At 50.2% G+C, this 17,947-nt stretch overlaps 1 protein-coding gene across 3 annotated transcripts in view; it reads right to left on the minus strand.

The window, feature by feature from the left end:
- The window catches only part of MCRS1 (microspherule protein 1), a 10,063-nt gene extending 444 nt beyond the window's left edge, over positions 1-9,619 (minus strand). Inside the window, exons 1-15 of one of the 3 annotated variants that reach the window (XM_027106181.1) lie at positions 9,499-9,587; positions 8,985-9,183; positions 7,894-8,334; positions 7,568-7,706; positions 7,064-7,202; positions 6,292-6,450; positions 6,032-6,141; positions 5,011-5,119; positions 4,598-4,736; positions 1,649-1,724; positions 1,269-1,297; positions 1,058-1,150; positions 773-855; positions 490-577; positions 115-242 (exon numbers count right to left, since the gene is read on the minus strand). In XM_027106181.1, coding sequence (XP_026961982.1) covers positions 115-242; positions 490-577; positions 773-855; positions 1,058-1,150; positions 1,269-1,297; positions 1,649-1,724; positions 4,598-4,736; positions 5,011-5,119; positions 6,032-6,141; positions 6,292-6,450; positions 7,064-7,202; positions 7,568-7,677 — 1,263 coding nt within the window. In that variant the 5' untranslated portion in view covers positions 7,678-7,706; positions 7,894-8,334; positions 8,985-9,183; positions 9,499-9,587. Of the gene's footprint in view, positions 1-114; positions 243-489; positions 578-772; positions 856-1,057; positions 1,151-1,268; positions 1,298-1,648; positions 1,725-4,597; positions 4,737-5,010; positions 5,120-6,031; positions 6,142-6,291; positions 6,451-7,063; positions 7,203-7,567; positions 7,707-7,893; positions 8,335-8,984; positions 9,184-9,498 lie in introns of all 3 variants that reach the window. The other 2 variants (XM_027106178.1, XM_027106179.1) reach the window with 2 other exon arrangements.
- Between the last annotated feature and the right edge of the window lie 8,328 nt (positions 9,620-17,947).

Below are 17,947 nucleotides of genomic sequence, written 5' to 3' on the forward strand. Positions count from 1 at the left end.
GCGGGAGAGAAGGGTGGCTGAGGGCGGGGGTGAGACTGGGGGCCGGGGCAGGCCCACACGCTGCTCACCACACCATGGGGCTCATCCCGGCCTTTCCACCTCCCCCCAGCTCACCTCCACCACGGAGTTGTTGCTAAGGCGCCATTTGGAGCCACACAGCACAGGTCGTCCATCGATGTAGATGGGCCGCCGGCCCTCGTTGGCAATGAAGAAATCACCGTTGTTCTTCAGCTTGATGACACCTATGGGAATAGAGAGGGACGGGGGTATGATGGGATGGGGGCAAGGCCAGAAGAGGGCCTGAAACCCCCATGTTCCCTCTGCTTCCTGGGGCCGCTAGAAGGCACCCAGGACTCCCAAGTTAGAGATCTTAAAATGCCAGCTCCTCAGCCCCACCCAGTCCCTGAGGTTCCCACGGAGACCAAGCCCCAGGGCTGGAGGGCAGCGAGAGGCTGGGAGCAACATCCTCACACTGCTTCCCGCTGGTACCTTGCTTCCGGGAGATCTTCCAGGCCGGACCCTCCAGAGACAGGTCCACGTCAATCTGGTTATCCTTGGTTGCTCTGCCTAGGGTGATCTGGGGAAATGGGGCAGGTGAGGGCTGGAACCTGAGGAATGGGGAGGAGTCCACACAGGCCCAGGAAAGATGAGAAATCAGGGACCAGACATAGAAAGGGCAGTGAGGGGAAGATCGATGGAGGAGGGGAACCTAGGAAGGGGGAGGTAGGGGTGGGGATGGGGATGAGGACAGCGAGGGCTGGGCCGGCCTCACCTCTCTCGAGCGCATCAGGTACCGTACCATGCGGCCCCGCAGCACTGCCAGGGTCTGGTTGTCAAAGTCCGGAGAGCTCATGCCTGGGGGAGAGCAGCTCATGTCAGAGAGGAGCCCACTCTTGAGAGCCACAGCATGGAAGGCAGGGAGCCAGGGCAAGATCCACTAAGGGAAAGGAGCCAGAAGTCTGGGAAACGAGGGTGAACCCAGCTAAGCAGCCAAGGGGGCGCAGGGAGGGGCGAAGGGATTTGGAGCACGACCCTGCTGGCCCCCCGGCCTCCTCACCTGTGATGCTATCTACCAGCACCTGCCACTTATGCAGTTCCTGTTCCAGCTGCCGAATCTCTCGTTTCTGACGCCGGTCAGCCACTGTCAGCTCTGGGGTGAGGTGGGGTGGTAATGAAGGACACGCTGAGGTAACCAGCACCTTGTACTGTTTCTCTCTGTTCCAGCAGGAGCTCCCACCCCCTCACTGTCCCCACCAGGGCACACTCACCATGTTCTAGGACTTCATCTCGCATTTCCCTGGGGGGCGAGAAGGGAAGGATGAATCAGACTCCAATTTGAGCTCACCTGCCATCACCATTAGGTGCTACTGGGCTCAGTAGGATCCCTCAGTCCCTCAGCCCAGTGGTCCCGTGGGCTGCTCCTCTGGCCTTAGCCTAGCTTCCCTCCCTGGGGTGGGGGTAAGATACAACGGGGGTGGGGGGCCGGGGAGGGCGCTTAGCAGGGAGACTAACAGCTACAACTGGAGCTCCAGGCCGAGTCTGGGCTGGGCTCCTCCGTTCCCTGCAGCAGGAGAGGCAGGGCCAGGCAGCACAGGGAGCTCTGTCCTGCGGAGACACTGGGGCCCTGCCTGTGGCCCCAGCCACTCACTTGAGCTTACTGTCATCAATCAAGTCCTCTGCGTCGGAGAAATTCAGCACTTGGTCCCCCTTGGGCAGCGGCTGCACTGAACGAAGGACAGAGGGAGGGTCAGCGCCAATGCTCCTACTCAACCGCAAGCTGCTGAGCAGACAAATGAACTAAGAGGACAAACTGTAAAGACAGCCCATGGGGACAGCCTCGTGCTGAAATCAACAAAAGTTAACCTGATACAGGTAACAGCATGCATGCAGATCAGACTGCACGCTACTTTGGCACAAAGCATTCCTGGGGTTTGCTGGGGGGCAGAGGTGGTTCTAGAAAGTGAAGGGAATTAAAATTGACCTTTGGGGCTTCCCTGGTGGCGCAGTAGTTAAGAATCCGCCGGCCAACGCAGGGGACACGGGTTCAAATCCTGGTCCGGGAAGATCCCACATGCCGCGGAGCAACTAAGCCCGTGTGCCACAACTACTGAGCCTGTGCTCTACAGCCTGCGCTCCACAACTACTGAAGCCCGCACGCCTAGAGCCCATGCTCTGCAACAAGAGAAGCCACTGCAATGAGAAGCCCGTGCACTTCAATGAAGAGTAGCCCCCGCTTGCCACAACTAGAGAAAGCCCGTGTGCAGCAACAAAGACCCAACGCAGCCAAAAATAAATAAAAATAAAATAATAAAAAAAAAAAGTTGACCTTTGCACGCTCTTTTCAGTGTGCGAAGAGTTCTCACTTACAAAGCCTTGAACTACATAGGGAAGGCATTACTATTAGCTGCACGTTACAGATGAGAAAACAGATACAGGAGGAAGGGTTAAGCTATGTGACTAGTTCAGGACACAGCCAGGAATCAAGGCCTGCTTTCCTGATTGCAAATCCAAACTGCCTCTTCTACCACATCACATGCTCCCAAACATTTTCTGCCACATTCGGCAAAGGGCTGAGAGGCACGTGCCTGTCAAGTCTCACTCAGGATGTGTCAGAAGGGAGCCTTAAGCCAGTGTTTTCAAATTGTAGGTCATGACACGTTAACAGGTCATGAAATTCACTTTTTTCCAAAAAAAAAAAAAAGAAAGAGATGGAATGCAATAATATCAGAATCCATCAGATGTATTCAGGATAAATATTGTTTTATGAAAGTTTTTCAGTTCTTTTCTGGTCAAAATGTAAAAGCGATTGGGGTCCCCAAATCTGAGAACTCCTGCCTTAGTGTCAGTTGTTCCCAGGGCTGCAGCATCTGCTCAGCAGCAGCTCCGACTAGCTAGTGAGACTGCTGGTTGAGGAGTTTGACAACCCCTGAGGTATCATCACTGCCAGGGAAGTGAGGGGGGCTGCATGGGAGCCACAAATGCTCCACCACCACCACCCTTCACCTTAGTTCAGACTGTGGGGAGATGGGGTTGGGGCAGTCACCCTGCCAGAACTGCCTGAATCCTACCAACCTAGTATTCAGCTGACTTGATAGGTAAGCAGTGTATACTCCCTGTTCCTAGGGACTCCAAGCATGAAATAGCAAAGGAGAAATCAAATATCCACATAAGACGACGCTTGAAGAGAAATATTATACCTTTACGTTAACAAATATACACAATAGGGGCTTCCCTGGCGGCGCAGTGGTTAAGAACCCGCCTGCCAATGCAGGGGACGTGGGTTCGAGCCCTGGTCCAGGAAGATACCACATGCTGCGGAGCAATTAAGCCCGGGCGCCACAACTACTGAGCCTGCGTGCCACAACTACTGAAGCCTGCGTGCCTACAGCCCGTGCTCCGCAACAAGAGAAGCCACCGCAACAAGAAGCCCACGCACTGCAATGGAGAGTAGCCCCCGCTCACCACAACTAGAGAAAGCCTGCGCGCAGCAATGAAGACCCAATGCAGCCAAAAATAAAATAAACTTGTTAAAAACAAACAAACAAAAAAACAAATATACACATGGTAACTTTTAAAATAGTGACAAAGGAGCTAGCAACAGCAGCAAAAATAAACTTTATCCAGTGTCTGTTCTCTCTGCAGGAGGTCAGTGATAGCTGAGCCTGAGGCAGCAGCAGGTATCTGGAATAAAGACGGCTGCCCACTGGGCACTAAATTGCAGAGATCCTCAGGAAGGAAAGATGGGGCCTCCCCTGACAAGATTTCCTAAAATCCTCTGGTAGGAATCTTTTATTATCCAGAAGCTGCAGGGCCTAGCGAGTAAGGTGACAGGCAGAACTGAAGCTTCATTTTCAGAACAGTATGAACAACTACATAGTAGCCAACGTGCAATAATCTTTAGGAAGTAAAGTGTGCTTGGACTGTGAAAGTCTGACCCTGAAACCCAAATCTAACTGAAGAGCTTCCTGCAGGTTAATCAGACTGCTTTCCTAGTATCTGTTATTAGGAGAGTGAGAGTTTTGCTGGTGAGGGAAGAGAGGAAGCTTTCTGGCCCTTGGGAAAGGAGAAAGACAGGCGGCCTGGGTTAAAGTCCCTGTAGGGATTTGGGAATGGCCTGAAGACAGCCCCACAGCACAAATGCTTGGTGGAAGGAGAGGCAGTGAGAAGGAGTGTGGAGAGAGGGAAGAGGCAGAAATCCTTAGAGAAAGTGGGTGGGAAAAGGGGACAGGTGAGCGGTGAAGGGACTTTCACATTTTACTCATGTTTGAATGTTACTTGTGAAGAATATACTATTATTTATGTAATGGTAAAACATGTCAAAAAAACCAAAAAAGTCAAGAAGTGGGAGACAACTCTGCCATTTAGTCTTTTTGTTCAGGATTCTAGGCAATTTTGGCTACCCTCACCATGATCCTAAGACCATTCCAGCCACTTTCCCTCCCTCTGGAAGGAAGTGGTTTTTGCTGCAAAGAGAGACGAACAAGACACTGGGGGCCACAGAGGGATTTGTTACAGGGCACCTGAGGGCAGCTGTGTCCAGCCCCCTTCACACTCACATACACGCACCCTCACTCTGCCAGCTCCTGGGCCCAGTTACCTGTCTGGTCCTCCAACAGGTAATACTGCTTCATGAGCTGCCAATGGGCCTGCAGAGCCTTGGCAGTACGGGCCAGGTAGAAGGCATCAGGGTGTCTGTGCAGCAGGTCCTGGAAGGTCTCCAAGGTGGGCTGGCTGGTCTGGAGGGCAAGAAGCACACTCTGGGCATCTGGGTTTCCTTGCTCCTGTCTCTGCTGTACCATCCGTGCCCCCTGCCCCAGTCCCCAGAAGGAGGTGGAAAAAGTGATAGCTACTGCCGCCCAGGAAGCCAGGCTTGGCTCTCCCTGAGGACCCGGTCCACAAAGGCCCTGCAGGTGTACGTGCGTCTCCAAGCAGTGGAGCCTCCCCGCAGTCAGTTTTCCAGGTTAGCCGGCTCCTGCCCTGCCCCTCGGCATTACCAGCCCTCAGCCTTACCGATCCCACTTTGCTCAGCAGCTGCTCTTCAGCCTTGCTAAACAGGGCCTTGCTCTGGATGGCGGCAATGGCCTCTGGGTGCAGCTGTCTCATGGCCTGGCAGGCCAGCCTGGGCAGGAGGGAGATAGAGGGCAGGGCAGGGTTGAAGGAAGGGTGTCAAGCAATCTGGGGTTCCTACTTCTCCAAAGCCTGCAGGCCTCTGAGATCCAGAACTCAAAGATCCAGGCCCTCTACAGGAAGAGCCCAAGGCTTTAGCACAGGACCTGTGACCTCGTGCGTCTGCCGAAAACATCAACAGGCAACTCAGAAAACTCAGCTTCCTGTGTTCAACCCCGTGAAGAGGCTCAAGGGCACAGCTGCCTACAGGCCAGTCCGGAGGGAGATCCTGAGACCAGCTGCTGCTCCTGCCCCAAGAACTTTCTCCATACTTGGCCAAAGCTGCCACCCACTAGCCACCTCCTCTTTCCCAAGCTGTGCCCTGTCCATTTCCTGGTATATCAGGGCTGTGGCTATAGCTTAAGTGGTGACAAGGGCTGTGGAGTAGAAGATGGGTGTTAAGCATTCGACCGAATTCTGATGATATCAAACGAAGTGACTGAGAAGGAAGAGTGTGTGTTGTGTGTGTGCATAGGTGTATTCGGACTGTTGGAGCTGGAAGAGGCCCTGGTGCTCTTCTGTTCCAACTCCTTCTTCTGGAGGAAGAAACTGTGGGAGGTCAGTGTGGGAAGGCTGGGAGGTGACCGCCCCAAACCACAAAGCACACGGTGGTAGAACAGGGCTCCTGGCACTCATGTGGTGTTTTCTCTCATGCTACTTCCTTGACATCCAGCCTGGATTAGCAGGGTTGGTATCAGGAAGCAGCTTCCCCCTGAAGCCTGGCAGGACTCCAGTATCATCTCAGAAGATACAAGACCCCAAGGAGCCCTGCCTCCCAGGCCCCTCCCCTGTACAATTCTTTCTGTTCAGGAGCCAAATTCTGGTGTCCCCAGTACCGCGCCGCTGCTGGGGCCAGCCCACTCACTTGGAGATGACAGGATCGTAGAGCAGGGCGTACCAGCGCTCCTGGACTTCCCGCAGGGTGAAGCGGCAGCTGAACTTCACGCCCAGGTGGACAGATGTCAGGTCATTGGTCTGCAAGGCCCCAGAGTGGTTTGCTCCAGCCTCAGAGCTGGGAAGAACCCTCCCGGGCCACCTACAGGACACTGCCGGGCTAGATGGGGGGCTGGGAACTGGAGGCTGTGGGGAGAAGGCAAACACAACCCCTGTGGTGGGAAGCACTACCTGCAACACGGCATTGATGAGCAGGAGGTCGTCCGCAGGCTTCCAGCGGCCCAGATCCTTGGTCACCTGGAGTGGCTGTTTGCTCTTCTTCACACGTTTGGTGAGTCCAGGGGCTGGGGCTGGGCTCGGCGGCACAGGGGTGCTGGGGGCCTTGGACACCTGGGCAGAGGGCAGGAGCAGAGTGAGCTCATCAGGGCAGCTAGGGCTTCAGGCCTAGAGCTTCGCACACTGTGTGGCAGCTCCAGCCCCACCCAACAACAAGCCACAGGCAGGGGGCCTAGCTTTCCAGTGCCCATCCCTCCCCCTTCCCGCCCCCATCAAAGTACTTCTACACAGTCCTTGACCATATGGGGTCTTCTTTTTGCTGGTGGCGCCCCCCAACCCCAGCATGGAGGGTGGGTGGGGAGGATACCAGGAAAACACTCTTGCTGGTACAGTGTCTGGGGCCAGAGCAATGCCACCTGGGGGTTATTTTTACAGCCAGCAATGCTCGGAACAGGCTGTCTGCTCCCAGAATAGATGCATGCTCTGTGCCTCCCACACAGAATGTGACACAGGATGCACTGACAGGGTGGTGATGGGCGCAGCAAGAAAAGCGGAGTAGCGAGAGATGGGCTCCCAGGAGGGAGGCATCTGAGGTGGGCCGGGGCAGCTTGATCCTCTCACAAGCCTCCTCTGCAGGGCTCTTGCCAGCTGGCAAAGGTTGTGGGGAAACACAAAATCTGGCACTGGCCCCCACCCCTCTCCATTCCCCACGTCTCCCAATCCTTACCTTCTTCTTCTCACTGGAGGAGGGTTCACTCCCCGAACAGCGCCCTGGTTCCACCCCACTGGCCCCCTTTGCCCGGGTAGAGGACTTAGCCAAGCTGCTCTCCACCAGCTCATCGTCAAACTTCTTTCTCTTGATGAACCTGAGAATAGTCCTACCCAGTGAACGCTCTGTGCCCCATCCCCGGTACCCACTCACACACACCCAGCCCCCAAAGTAGAGCAGGTTCCCAGCAGGTAGGATGCTAACTGCTCTGGCTCAGTGGATGGGGCATGGAACTGCTATGCTCCACCCCTGAGATGACAGTGTACTGTACCACAAAGATTTCCTGTCCAAAACCTAAGATCTCCCTCCCTTGCTCTCAGTCTCATTGGGAGGGACTTAGTAGGGACAGGAAAAGCACAAGAGTCTGCCAACAGTTGGGCTCCAGAGGGGCTCAGGGAGCCATTCCCAACAGGGGTGAAGGCATGCAGCAGTCTCAGCCTCTGGCCCTTCAAACCCTAGTACCTGGAGGAGCTTCTCCGTTTAGGGATGGTGCCCAAAGCCTGTGAGGAGGCCCGCTTCTGCCCTGCCAGTGACTCCTCATCCTCTGAGCGGCTGGCAGTGCCTGATGCCATCAGGGATGAATCTAGCAGCCCCTGAGAATCTAGAAGAAGAGAAGTGGTGAACCCAGGCCTCCTAAATGCCTAGCAGAGCCCTGAGCCTCTGCACATGGGAACCCTCCTCAGCCCCCCTTCCCCTACCAGCCCTCTTGGTCCCTCCCCTGCTTCCTTGACACTTGAAGTTTTAAGGTGGGAGTTCCTTGGCCATCCAGATCCCATCTGGGCCCAGACCTTCCACGCTGGGCAGTTCTCCCGGTGCCACGTGTCATGTCGTGCAGCACATGGTGCTCAGGTCAGACTGGTGATGCCGACACACCGGGCTCTGGGCATAACTGCTCCCTCTGCCATCAAAATGCAGCCATGCCAAAGAGCGTCAGCTCAACAGCAAGTCAGTCAACTGTGGCCTCTGCTGAGAGGTACGTGGGTGGTGCTGGCCCAGGGGGAGGTGGCAATGCCCAGCCAGGACCGAAAGACACACGTGCCAGGCACAGGGTGGAATCAGCAGATGCTTGGCGCCTGAGCGTTTGGGGAGCTGGCCCGGCCTCATACTACCTTTGTCCATCCTCTCACAGTCCCAAAGCCACTGGTTCCAAACCACAGGGCTAGAAGGAAGGGTCCCACAGGTTCATCCAAGGATTCTGACCAGGTGAGCTTAGAGGCTGAGAAGAGATTCTGCAAAGGAGAAATGAGGCTCCCTGAGGCTCAGGTTTCGAACTGGCCAGCTTCACCTCCTTATACTGGAACAGGTCCCCAGGATCCCATAAGCTAGGGAAAACACCAGGAGAAGAGACACAATATATTCTGCCAATATGACCCTGATAAACCAGTAGTCTTTCGAAGGTCACCGACATCTCTGAGACAGTGATAAAAGCTATGGACCCTAGAAAAATGTACACATTAGAGTGGTTCACAAACCACTCTAATTCTACTCATAGCTCCTAGGTTAAGGGCCTTGACTATAAACTAGTAAGAAACAAGGGATTCTTGGCTCACTTTTTGTCAGCTGCCCATTCAGCTCCCCTCCAAGCCCAAAGCAGGGAAAAGGAAACGGAGATTGAACTCCCACCAGTCCATCTCACTTTTTTCATCTGAAGCTCTGGCTGAAGATTTAATGGGTGGTACCTCGTGGAAGCTAAAAAACGCGGCTTGGGAACTGAGCAAATATCAACCACCCTGGGGGGGGCCCTCGCCTAAGCCCGGAGAACTCAGGTAGTAGGGACTCTGCGGAGCGCGCCGCTTCGGAGAGTCCCGCCCCTTCTGACCAGGGCGTCTCTCCGCGCAGCGTTCTAGCCCTGCCCCCAGGTGCGCTCCTCGCGCCGTACCATTTGATACGGCTGGGAATCTTGCCACCTGGGGAGAGGGTGAAGGGCCCGATTCCGCGGGTAGACTGGGGCAGGGTCAGCGCCGCCTGCCTTCTCCGGCCCTCCACCCCTCGTTCTCCCCCCAAGGGCAAACCCACAGTAGGGGATTAGTCCAGGTCTGTTTCACGGGCTCGGGATAGGAGTGGTGACGAAGTCAGCCCTGCAACGCAAAAGCAAAGCACCGAGTGAACCCCGATGCCCTCGCAGCCTTGGTTTAAGCCCCACGGGCCGGTGGCGGGGAAAGGGTGACTCCCAGACCAATTCTCACCCCACCTTCGGCATGCCACCTTTGCGCATGCGTAACTTCTAGGACCAGATTCTGGCCCGGTCCGGCCCACGCATGCGCAGATTATCGGGGCGCTCCCGGGGCGGGGCCCCAAACCTGGCGGGGTGTCGTCCCCAGCGGCACTCTGGAGAACTCCATTTCATCCCCAACTCTGCTCAGAACACTCAGAGGCGAACCGCGAGGTCTCACCATTCCTAGGCTGCCAGCTCCAACAATTTCTCCGCGGCGACGGCAGCAGCCGCAGGGCCAAAGCCGGCTTCCGTGAGGCCCGTCTACTTCCGGGTCTACGAACTAAGGGCTGCGCAACCCCTTCCGGTTCACCCCGGTAACTTGGGTAAGGGGGCGTGGCCGTGGCCGTGGTAGCGAAGGTGTGGCTGTTTTGTTAACAGCCAAAATTAAAGGCTTTCCCAATTGGGACAACATATAGGGAGGCGTCAGGGATTATAGAATCCAGGTTGGAGAAAGTGATTAAAGGGAAAGGCGAGACTTGGGGCAGGATAGCCTGAGTAGCGAGATGAGGCAACGCTGGAAGGGGCTGGCCCGAGGGTGGGGCCGGGCGGCCGACTAGATTTCGGCTTCCGAATCTTGCGGCCTCCTGAGACATCTAGGACTCTTTGATAGTTTCTCAGGACCAATTATGGATTGTTTGATTCCACCAAAGGTTTTAGAGAAACTACTCTGTGGCAGGCCCTGTGCTAGGCACAACACGGGGAGATGATGTTGAGCTCCCTCTAGCCGGAGAGATGTGACATATAGAAGGGGCAGGGAGGTTGATGTCTAAGGAACGGAGGGAGGGTTGTAGGCCGCGGTTCTAGAAGGTAGAGGCCCTGGGAGAAGGAGTGCCCTTCCCATCAGCCCGACCCCACCTGGATTCCTGGAGGCAGCTGTGGGCCCCGGGAGGTAAGACGACCCAAGGATGCACCTTCAGAGGAGGAGTGCCCTGGAGATGGGAGGACAAAACTACAGGAAAAGTTGGGAGTTTGGGGGTGTGAGAGCTGTCTTGAGAAACCAGAAAGACTGTCCTCTAAAAGAGGGTTTCTATTTGTTTTATGCTTCCTTGGAGGGGCACAAAAGGGTAATAGCCTTAGAGAAACATACTGCGGCTCAGAATAAGAAAGATACAATTCCAAAACTGTCCAGCAGCTAGGGTGGTCCCCTCAGTGGAGGTGTCAAGCACACATCACCTGGACATTGCCAGGCGATTCAAGTGTCAGATGGGAGGCTAGCGCTTCTGGCCCTGACAGTGTATGATAGCCTTCTGCTTCAAGAGTCCCGTGTTCATTTGTGATCTTGCTTAATGAGTATTAACCTATTTTATTTCCCCTGAAAGATTGTGTTTTCTGATACAAGGTGTGATGGACTATACTAGATATAGCATAGTAGCTATACTAGGTGAGAGTTATCAGGGAGGTCTCTAAGGAGGTGACAATTGAATTGAGATTTGACAGCTGATAAGGGACCAGTTAGGCAAAGAGCTGGGCTAAGATGACCTAGTCAGAGGGGACAGCATAACTCCAAAGCAGAAAAGAGCTTGGTGAGTTTGAGGAGGAGGAAGGAGATTAGTGTGGCTGGAACAGGATGATCAAGAAAAAGAGGGAGGTAGATGAGAATAGAGAGGTCATCAGGGCAGATCACATTAGGCCTTATAGTTCATGGTATAGATTTTGATCTTTATTCTTTTTTTTTTTTTTTTTTTTTGCGGTACGCGGGCCTCTCACTGCTGTGGCCTCTCCCGTTGTGGAGCACAGGCTCCAGACGCGCAGGCTCAGCGGCCATGGTTCACGGGCCTAGCCGCTCCGTGGCATGTGGGATCTTCCCGGACCGGGGCATGAACCCGTGTCCCCTGCATCGGCAGGCGGACTCTCAACCACTGAGCCACCAGGGAAGCCCCCGATCTTTATTCTTTTTTTAAACAATTTTATTTATTTATTTATTTATTGCCATGCCACACAGCATGCAGGATCTTAGTTCCCCCACCAGGGATCGAACCCATGTCCCCTGCAGTGGAAGCACAGAGTCTCAACCACTGGACCCCTAGGGAAGTCCCCTTGGCCCTTATTCTTAACGCATTAGAAAGCCCTTAAAGTATGACAAGCAAAAGCATCCATCCTGTGATATGATTTAATGTTTTAAATGATCCCTTTGTCTACTTGTGGAGAATGGATTGTAGGGGGGCAAAAGAGGAAGGAGAGAGATCAGATGAAGAGGCTATTGTAGCAATCCAAGTGAGAGAGGTAAACTCAGGGGGTTTAGCTGGGTTGTGGGGGCAGTAAGATGGGCAGAAATAGTGACTTTGATGTATATTTTGCAGGTAGAATCACAAGGACTTACTGATGGATATGGATATGGATATAGGATATGAGGGAAAAGGAAGAATCAAGGATAAGATCTAGATTTGGGGCCTGAGTACCTGGATGGATATGAGACAACCCCCCCTCTTTAGAATATATCCAGAATCTGGTCATACCTCACCAGCTCCAACACTATTTCCTGATCCAAATACCCTGAATTCACCTTCTCTCACCTGGACTATTGCAAGAGCTCCCTAACTAGTCTCCCAGCTTTCATCTTTACCGCCTCTCCTCCAATTTCTTCACAGCAGCTAAAAGAAATGGAAATCCACTCATATCAAGCCTCTGTTCAAAATCCTCCATCATCCTTGGAGTAAAAGCTCATGAGGTCATGACCTCATCTCCTGCTTCTCTCACTTGGTCTTTTAAAAGTTTCAGTCCCCATCCCCTGCATTCTGTATCCCTTCCCTGCTTTGTTTTTTCGTTAGCATTTATTTTCTCCTAATGTGTGATGTAATTTACTTATTTTTTTCCTGTTTATTATATGTCCCCCAGCAGTAGAATATAAGGTCTATGAGGGCAGGGGGTTTTGCCTGTTTTGTTCACTGCTATAGTAGGTACTTAATAAATATTTGTTGAATAAGCATGTTAAATAAACCTAGGGGAAAGGGGAAGTCTGTGGGAGGGGGAGGTTTGTATAGGCGCAGAAATGAAGAGTTCTGTTTAGACATGTTAAGTATGAGATGCCTGTGAGGTATCCTGGTGGAGGTGTTGAGTAGAGAGGTGGGCACACTAGTCCAGTCACGGAGGAGACCTGGGCTGGAGATATACATTAGGGAATCATTCTCATGAAGATAATGCCAATGCCTAGGGAGACAGTGTAGACAGAGAATAGGAAGGTCCAAGACCCATGGCTGGGGCACTCCAACATGTAAGTTAAGGTAGAGGAGGAGCCAGCAAAGGAACAAAAAGAAGAGTATGGATAAAAAGAAAACTTAGCAATGGCACCAGTCATCTAACCTCCAGTTAACTGTCCCTGGCTCCACGGTAATCTTTCACAGTGCAGCACTATCCCTGGATAGACGTGGCTTACCGTGGAGGCCACGATCATCATGGTTTCTCCTGGATCTTTACTCAGGGCCCCAGGCTCCTTCATCTGGGGGATTAGGACATGGTGGTTAAGAATACAGGCTCTGCCTGACTTTAAACCTTAGCTCTATCACCTACCGTCTTGTGACCTTGAGAAGTTAATATATTTCTTTGCCTCAGTTTGCCATCATCTGCGGGGAAATAGTAGTACCCACTTTGTAGGATGGTTCTGAGGAGTAAATCACTCATTGTTTAAACAAGTACGTTGTATATAGCAAGTGCTTAAAAAATGTTAGCTGTTGGTACTGTTCTTAGGGCTTGGGTCTTGGTGTCTCCTGCCAGGTGGTCAGTCTAGGACCCAGACTTTGATAGCACAGCCCTTCCCGGCTCCCATCCACTAGAGCAGGACCAGTTTTTCTTTCACCTAAGGCTGTTACCTTCTGGGCACTTGGTCAGAGGACACAGGATCTCTCTGCTGTTGGCTCAAATATACCTTCTTAGGAAGGCAAGTTTAATAAAGCTGTTGATCAGTACAAAGTTGCCTTTGGATTCACAATGCATTTTAAGTCAACATGAACTCTACTTGATATCTGTACACCTTTTTTTTTTTCTCTAAGGGAGGAGAAACCATTTGCAAAGGATGAGTCTCAAATACAGACTGAATCTCTCTGAAATATCAGTCCCCAAGGTAGAGAATCACAAACTTTATGAAACATCCAACTTATTTAACATGACAAAATGTATATATCTCAGTCCGAAAGCCAGAATCACACTTAATGAGGAAACCTAAATTATTCCCATTGAAGTTAGGTATTCCACAAGGATGGCCCCTGTGACTATTTTTATTTAACACTGCTTTGGAAGTACTAGCCTACTTAATTACAGAAGAGAGAGGAATGAGATAAAAAAAACTAGAGAAGAAGAGGTGAAATTACCATTGTTTGTTTATGATATAATAGCCTACCTGGAAAATCCAAGGATATCAACTGAAAAACTAATACAAATAAGACATTTTAGCAAAGTGGGTACAAATTAATTTATAAAAAGTCAATAAACAACAGCCAATTAGAAAGTATATGAGAATAAAATGTATCATTTACAATAGCAATGAAAATGTAATGTAACCAAGAGTAATCTTAACAGTGTGCTGGATGTAGGTGCCCAAAACTAAAAATGCTATTGAAGGACACAAAAGGAGACATGAATAAATGGAAAGGCATACTCTATTTTTGGGTTGAAAGACTCACTGTCATAAAGACGTCAGCTCTCATTAATCTATACATTTAACACAATCTAATACCAACAGACTATATAACCTGAATATAAAGTTCATACGGAAATTTTTGCATCAAGAATAACCATGAACATTCTGAAAAAGAAAGTTAATGAAAGGGGAATAGTTCTATTGGATATTAAACCAATGAAAGCTACAATATCTAAAATAGTAAAATCCAGAGGACACTAGTGCAAGCATAGACAATTTGATCAAGACAACAAAATAAAGCGTCCAGAAATAGACACAAGACATTTAAAATGTTAGTATATGATAAAGATGGCATTCTCTATCAGTAGGGAAAAGATGGATTATACAGTAAGTGGTATTGAGACAATTGTGTAGCCACCTGAAAAAAAATAATGTGGTATCTCTACTTTAGTCCTTACGCTAAAATAAATCCATATGAATCAATTGTGTTTAAATAAATGTAAAATAGTAAAACTATAAATTTATATGTTGTAGTGGAGAAAATATCTCAGTATAGCACAAAGTTTCCCAAAGCATTAAAAAAGACAATTCTGTCAACATAAAAATCTATAATTTCTGCAGAGCAAAAAACACCATAAACAAAGACAAATGGCAAACTGGGGGAAATATTTGCAGCTCATACCACAGACAAAAGGACTAATTTTCTCGGTATATACAAAATCCCTTCAAATCAATATGAAAAAGAACAAAAATCCAATAACAAAATGGGATGGTTAACATAAAAGGAAAGATAAATGGCTCTTAGACATATGAAAAAAATGCTCAATCTCATACACAAGAAAATTGAAACTACATTTAGATATCATTTTTCACCTATAGACAGGCAAAAAATCCAAATGTTTGACAATATGCCCTTGGCCTGGTTATGGAGAAACAGGCCCTCATATATGTTACCGGTAGAACCGTAAATTGTCAGTACTTGCCAAAATTACAAATGAATATAATTTCTAATCCAGTATACTTTCACACATGCAAAATAAACTATATATAACAACAATAGCATTATTTACGGTAGCAAAAATTTACAAACAATTCAAACATCTATCACTAGAAAACTACTTAAATAAATTATGGTCCACCATACAATGGAATATCATACAGCCAGGCTGAAGAGCTGTCACACAAATCTTTATAGGCCGTGATTAAATTCATGAAAAGCTATTAAAAAGTTTTTAAACGGGCATGGTATGAGATCTGGAGTTTAGAAAGATCTCTCTGGCTTAGTATGGAGCATAGACTGACAGAGCAAAACTAGAGACAGGGAGATCAGTCAGTAGCCTAAATTAGGGTAGTCACCAAGGAGAAAACACCTAAAATGTAGACTGGGGGCTTCCCTGGTGGCACAGTGGTTGAGAGTCCACCTGCCGATGCAGGAGACACGGGTTCGTGCCCCGGTCCGGGAAGATCCCACACGCCGCGGAGCGGCTAGGCCCGTGAGCCATGGCCGCTGAGCCTGCGCGTCCGGAGCCTGTGCTCCACAACGGGAGAGGCCACAACAGTGAGAGGCCCGCATACCGCAAAAAAAAAAAAAAAAAAAAATGTAGACTGGATAGGGCTTGATAACAGACTGGGTTTAGGGGTACAAGAGATGAGGCACTGATGATACCCTGGTTTCTGGCTTTGGCAGTAAATGGAGAGTGATAGTTATGCATTGAGATAGGGAGCATAAGTGGAGAAGCTCGTTTGGGTAAGAAGGAAAGATGATGAGTTTTATTTGGATGAATTGAGTTGGAGGTGCCAGTGGGCAATCAGTTGAGATGCTTGGTTGGGTGTTTGGGTATACAGCTCTATGACTCCGGGGAGAGATTGGGACTAGGGATAAATTGGGGAATCGTCATCATATAGCTGATGTTTGAAGCCATAAGGGAAGATGAAGTCATCTTGGGATATCCTGACGCATGAGGAGAGTGTCCAGGCCCTGAAGCGACCCCTGGAGTACAGGCAGAAGACTGTGCACCCCTACTAGAGCCAGAGGAGTGTGGGGAACAGGAGGGAAACCAAGTATCACATGACAGAAGCAAGGGAAGACCGTGGTAGCGTTTTAGTGGTCCATGTCTCTCACTTGGTTATAATATCCTTAAGGACATAAACTGGGTCTTATTTTTGTTTTCTCCCTGTCTGCTCCATCCCCACCTTCAGTCAATACAAGGTTTTGCACATAATCGAGATGTCTGTGAACAAAATAAGGGCAGGAATGAGTAAATCCATTCAAAGCTGGGTCTTTACACTACTTTAGTTCAAATCGTCATTACTGTTCCTCTGATTGGTCTCCCTGCATCCATTCTCTAGCCTCTCCACATTGCCATGGCTGCCTCTCTAAAGTGCAGATCTAGTAACATCACTCTTTTCCTTGAAAATCATCAGTGGCTTTCCACTGCTGAGGAAAATCCTCAGCTTGGCCTTCAAGCTCATCCAAACCCAATCTCAGCCCAGCTTTGCTCCTGTAACACCTGGCTTCTTACCCATGAACTACGCCACACTGACTACTTTTTGGCCCATAAACATGCTCCGTGCTTATAGTATTCTATTCCCTCGGATTCCCCACCCCCCTGCCACCTGCGTTAGTTCTATCCATCCTTCAGCTTTCTGTTGAAATCCCACTTAGACCTGAAGGCCTTTCCAGACCCTCACTGCAATGAACGTCTCCTTCTCCTGTTCTCCAATTATTTTGCATCTGTATTATATCACCTGCCCTGTACTGTATTTGTGTTTGTTACATATGCCAGCTCCCCCCTATTTACTACCCTGTCTCCACACTGGACTGTGAAAAGGGATTGTGTCTCAGTGTCATCAGTACATCCAGCCTTCACACAGTACACTAAGTAACTGCTGAATAAGTGACGGGTGGATGGGTGGACGGTAAGTCCTTGGGAGTACAAGGACCTAGTTCTATTTATTTTTATTCCCTCTACAGTGCTTTGCATGTGGTGTGTACCCTATGTTTGCAGTAAGCTCCTTAGAAGTTTGTTTTATTGACTTTTATACTCTTACTGCCTAGTACAGAGCATAACATCACAGTGGGTGCTCAATAAATGTTTAAGGACTCAATAATTACTCATTTAATTTGCTCTCAGTAGCCTCCAGAGAGGCCAATGGCTTTGGCAAACAGTGTTTGGTATGTGCTTCTTGCCAGCTCTGACAGGCTGCCTTTGCAGGCCATTGACAAGCTATGTCGTGTAGTATGGCAAACAGACTGAATTAGGGCTGTCATGATGGTTAAGCGTTTAACACAAAGAGATGTGGCTCTCCAGGCAGAAACACAGCCCGGAAGAAGCCTCAGAGGCAAGAGCAAGGCAGCTCAACTATGGAGGGATGGGATCACTTATTCCTTAGAGAAAATTCTGACTTGGTTTCTACTATGTGCACAGCACTCTGTACTGGGGGCGGCTACAGCTGTGAAAGCAACTGGGCATCTGCTCTTAAAGAGTTTATGATCTGGGGGGATGAGGACAGCCCACCAATAATCCCAGAACAAAGACAAGACTGACCATTGCTGGAAGAGATGCATGAACAAAGGTTGAGAGAGCCTCCAGGAGAAGGGGGCATCTTAGGGAGGACTAGGAGAGGCATCTTGGTAGGGGGAATAGCATTTGCGCTCATTTCCTAAACTTTCCTGAATGCAAAAGGAATTGTCAGTGTTCAACTGGTCTCCCTGTTTCCCCCTTCCCAGACTTCAGTCTGTTCACATCACTATGGCCAGAGCAATGCTCTTGAAGGTGAGGTCCGATTATGTCACTTCTCTGCTCAAAATTCTGCAATGGTTTCCATTTTATTCAGAGTAAAAAATGGCTCCTGGGGGCTTCCCTGGTGGCGCAGTGGTTGAGAGTCCGCCTGCCGAAGCAGGGGACACGGGTTCGTGCCCCGGTCCGGGAAGATCCCACATGCCGCAGAGCGGCTGGGCCCATGAGCCGTGGCCGCTGAGCCTGCGCGTCCGGAGCCTGTGCTCTGCAACGGGAGAGGCCACAACAGTGAGAGGCCCGCATACCGCAAAAAA

The sequence above is a fragment of the Aethalodelphis obliquidens genome, unplaced genomic scaffold (genome assembly GCF_003676395.1).
Source record: "Aethalodelphis obliquidens isolate GAN/ISIS:26980383/991018 unplaced genomic scaffold, ASM367639v1 scaffold8, whole genome shotgun sequence".
NCBI classification, from domain to species: Eukaryota; Metazoa; Chordata; class Mammalia; order Artiodactyla; family Delphinidae; genus Aethalodelphis; species Aethalodelphis obliquidens.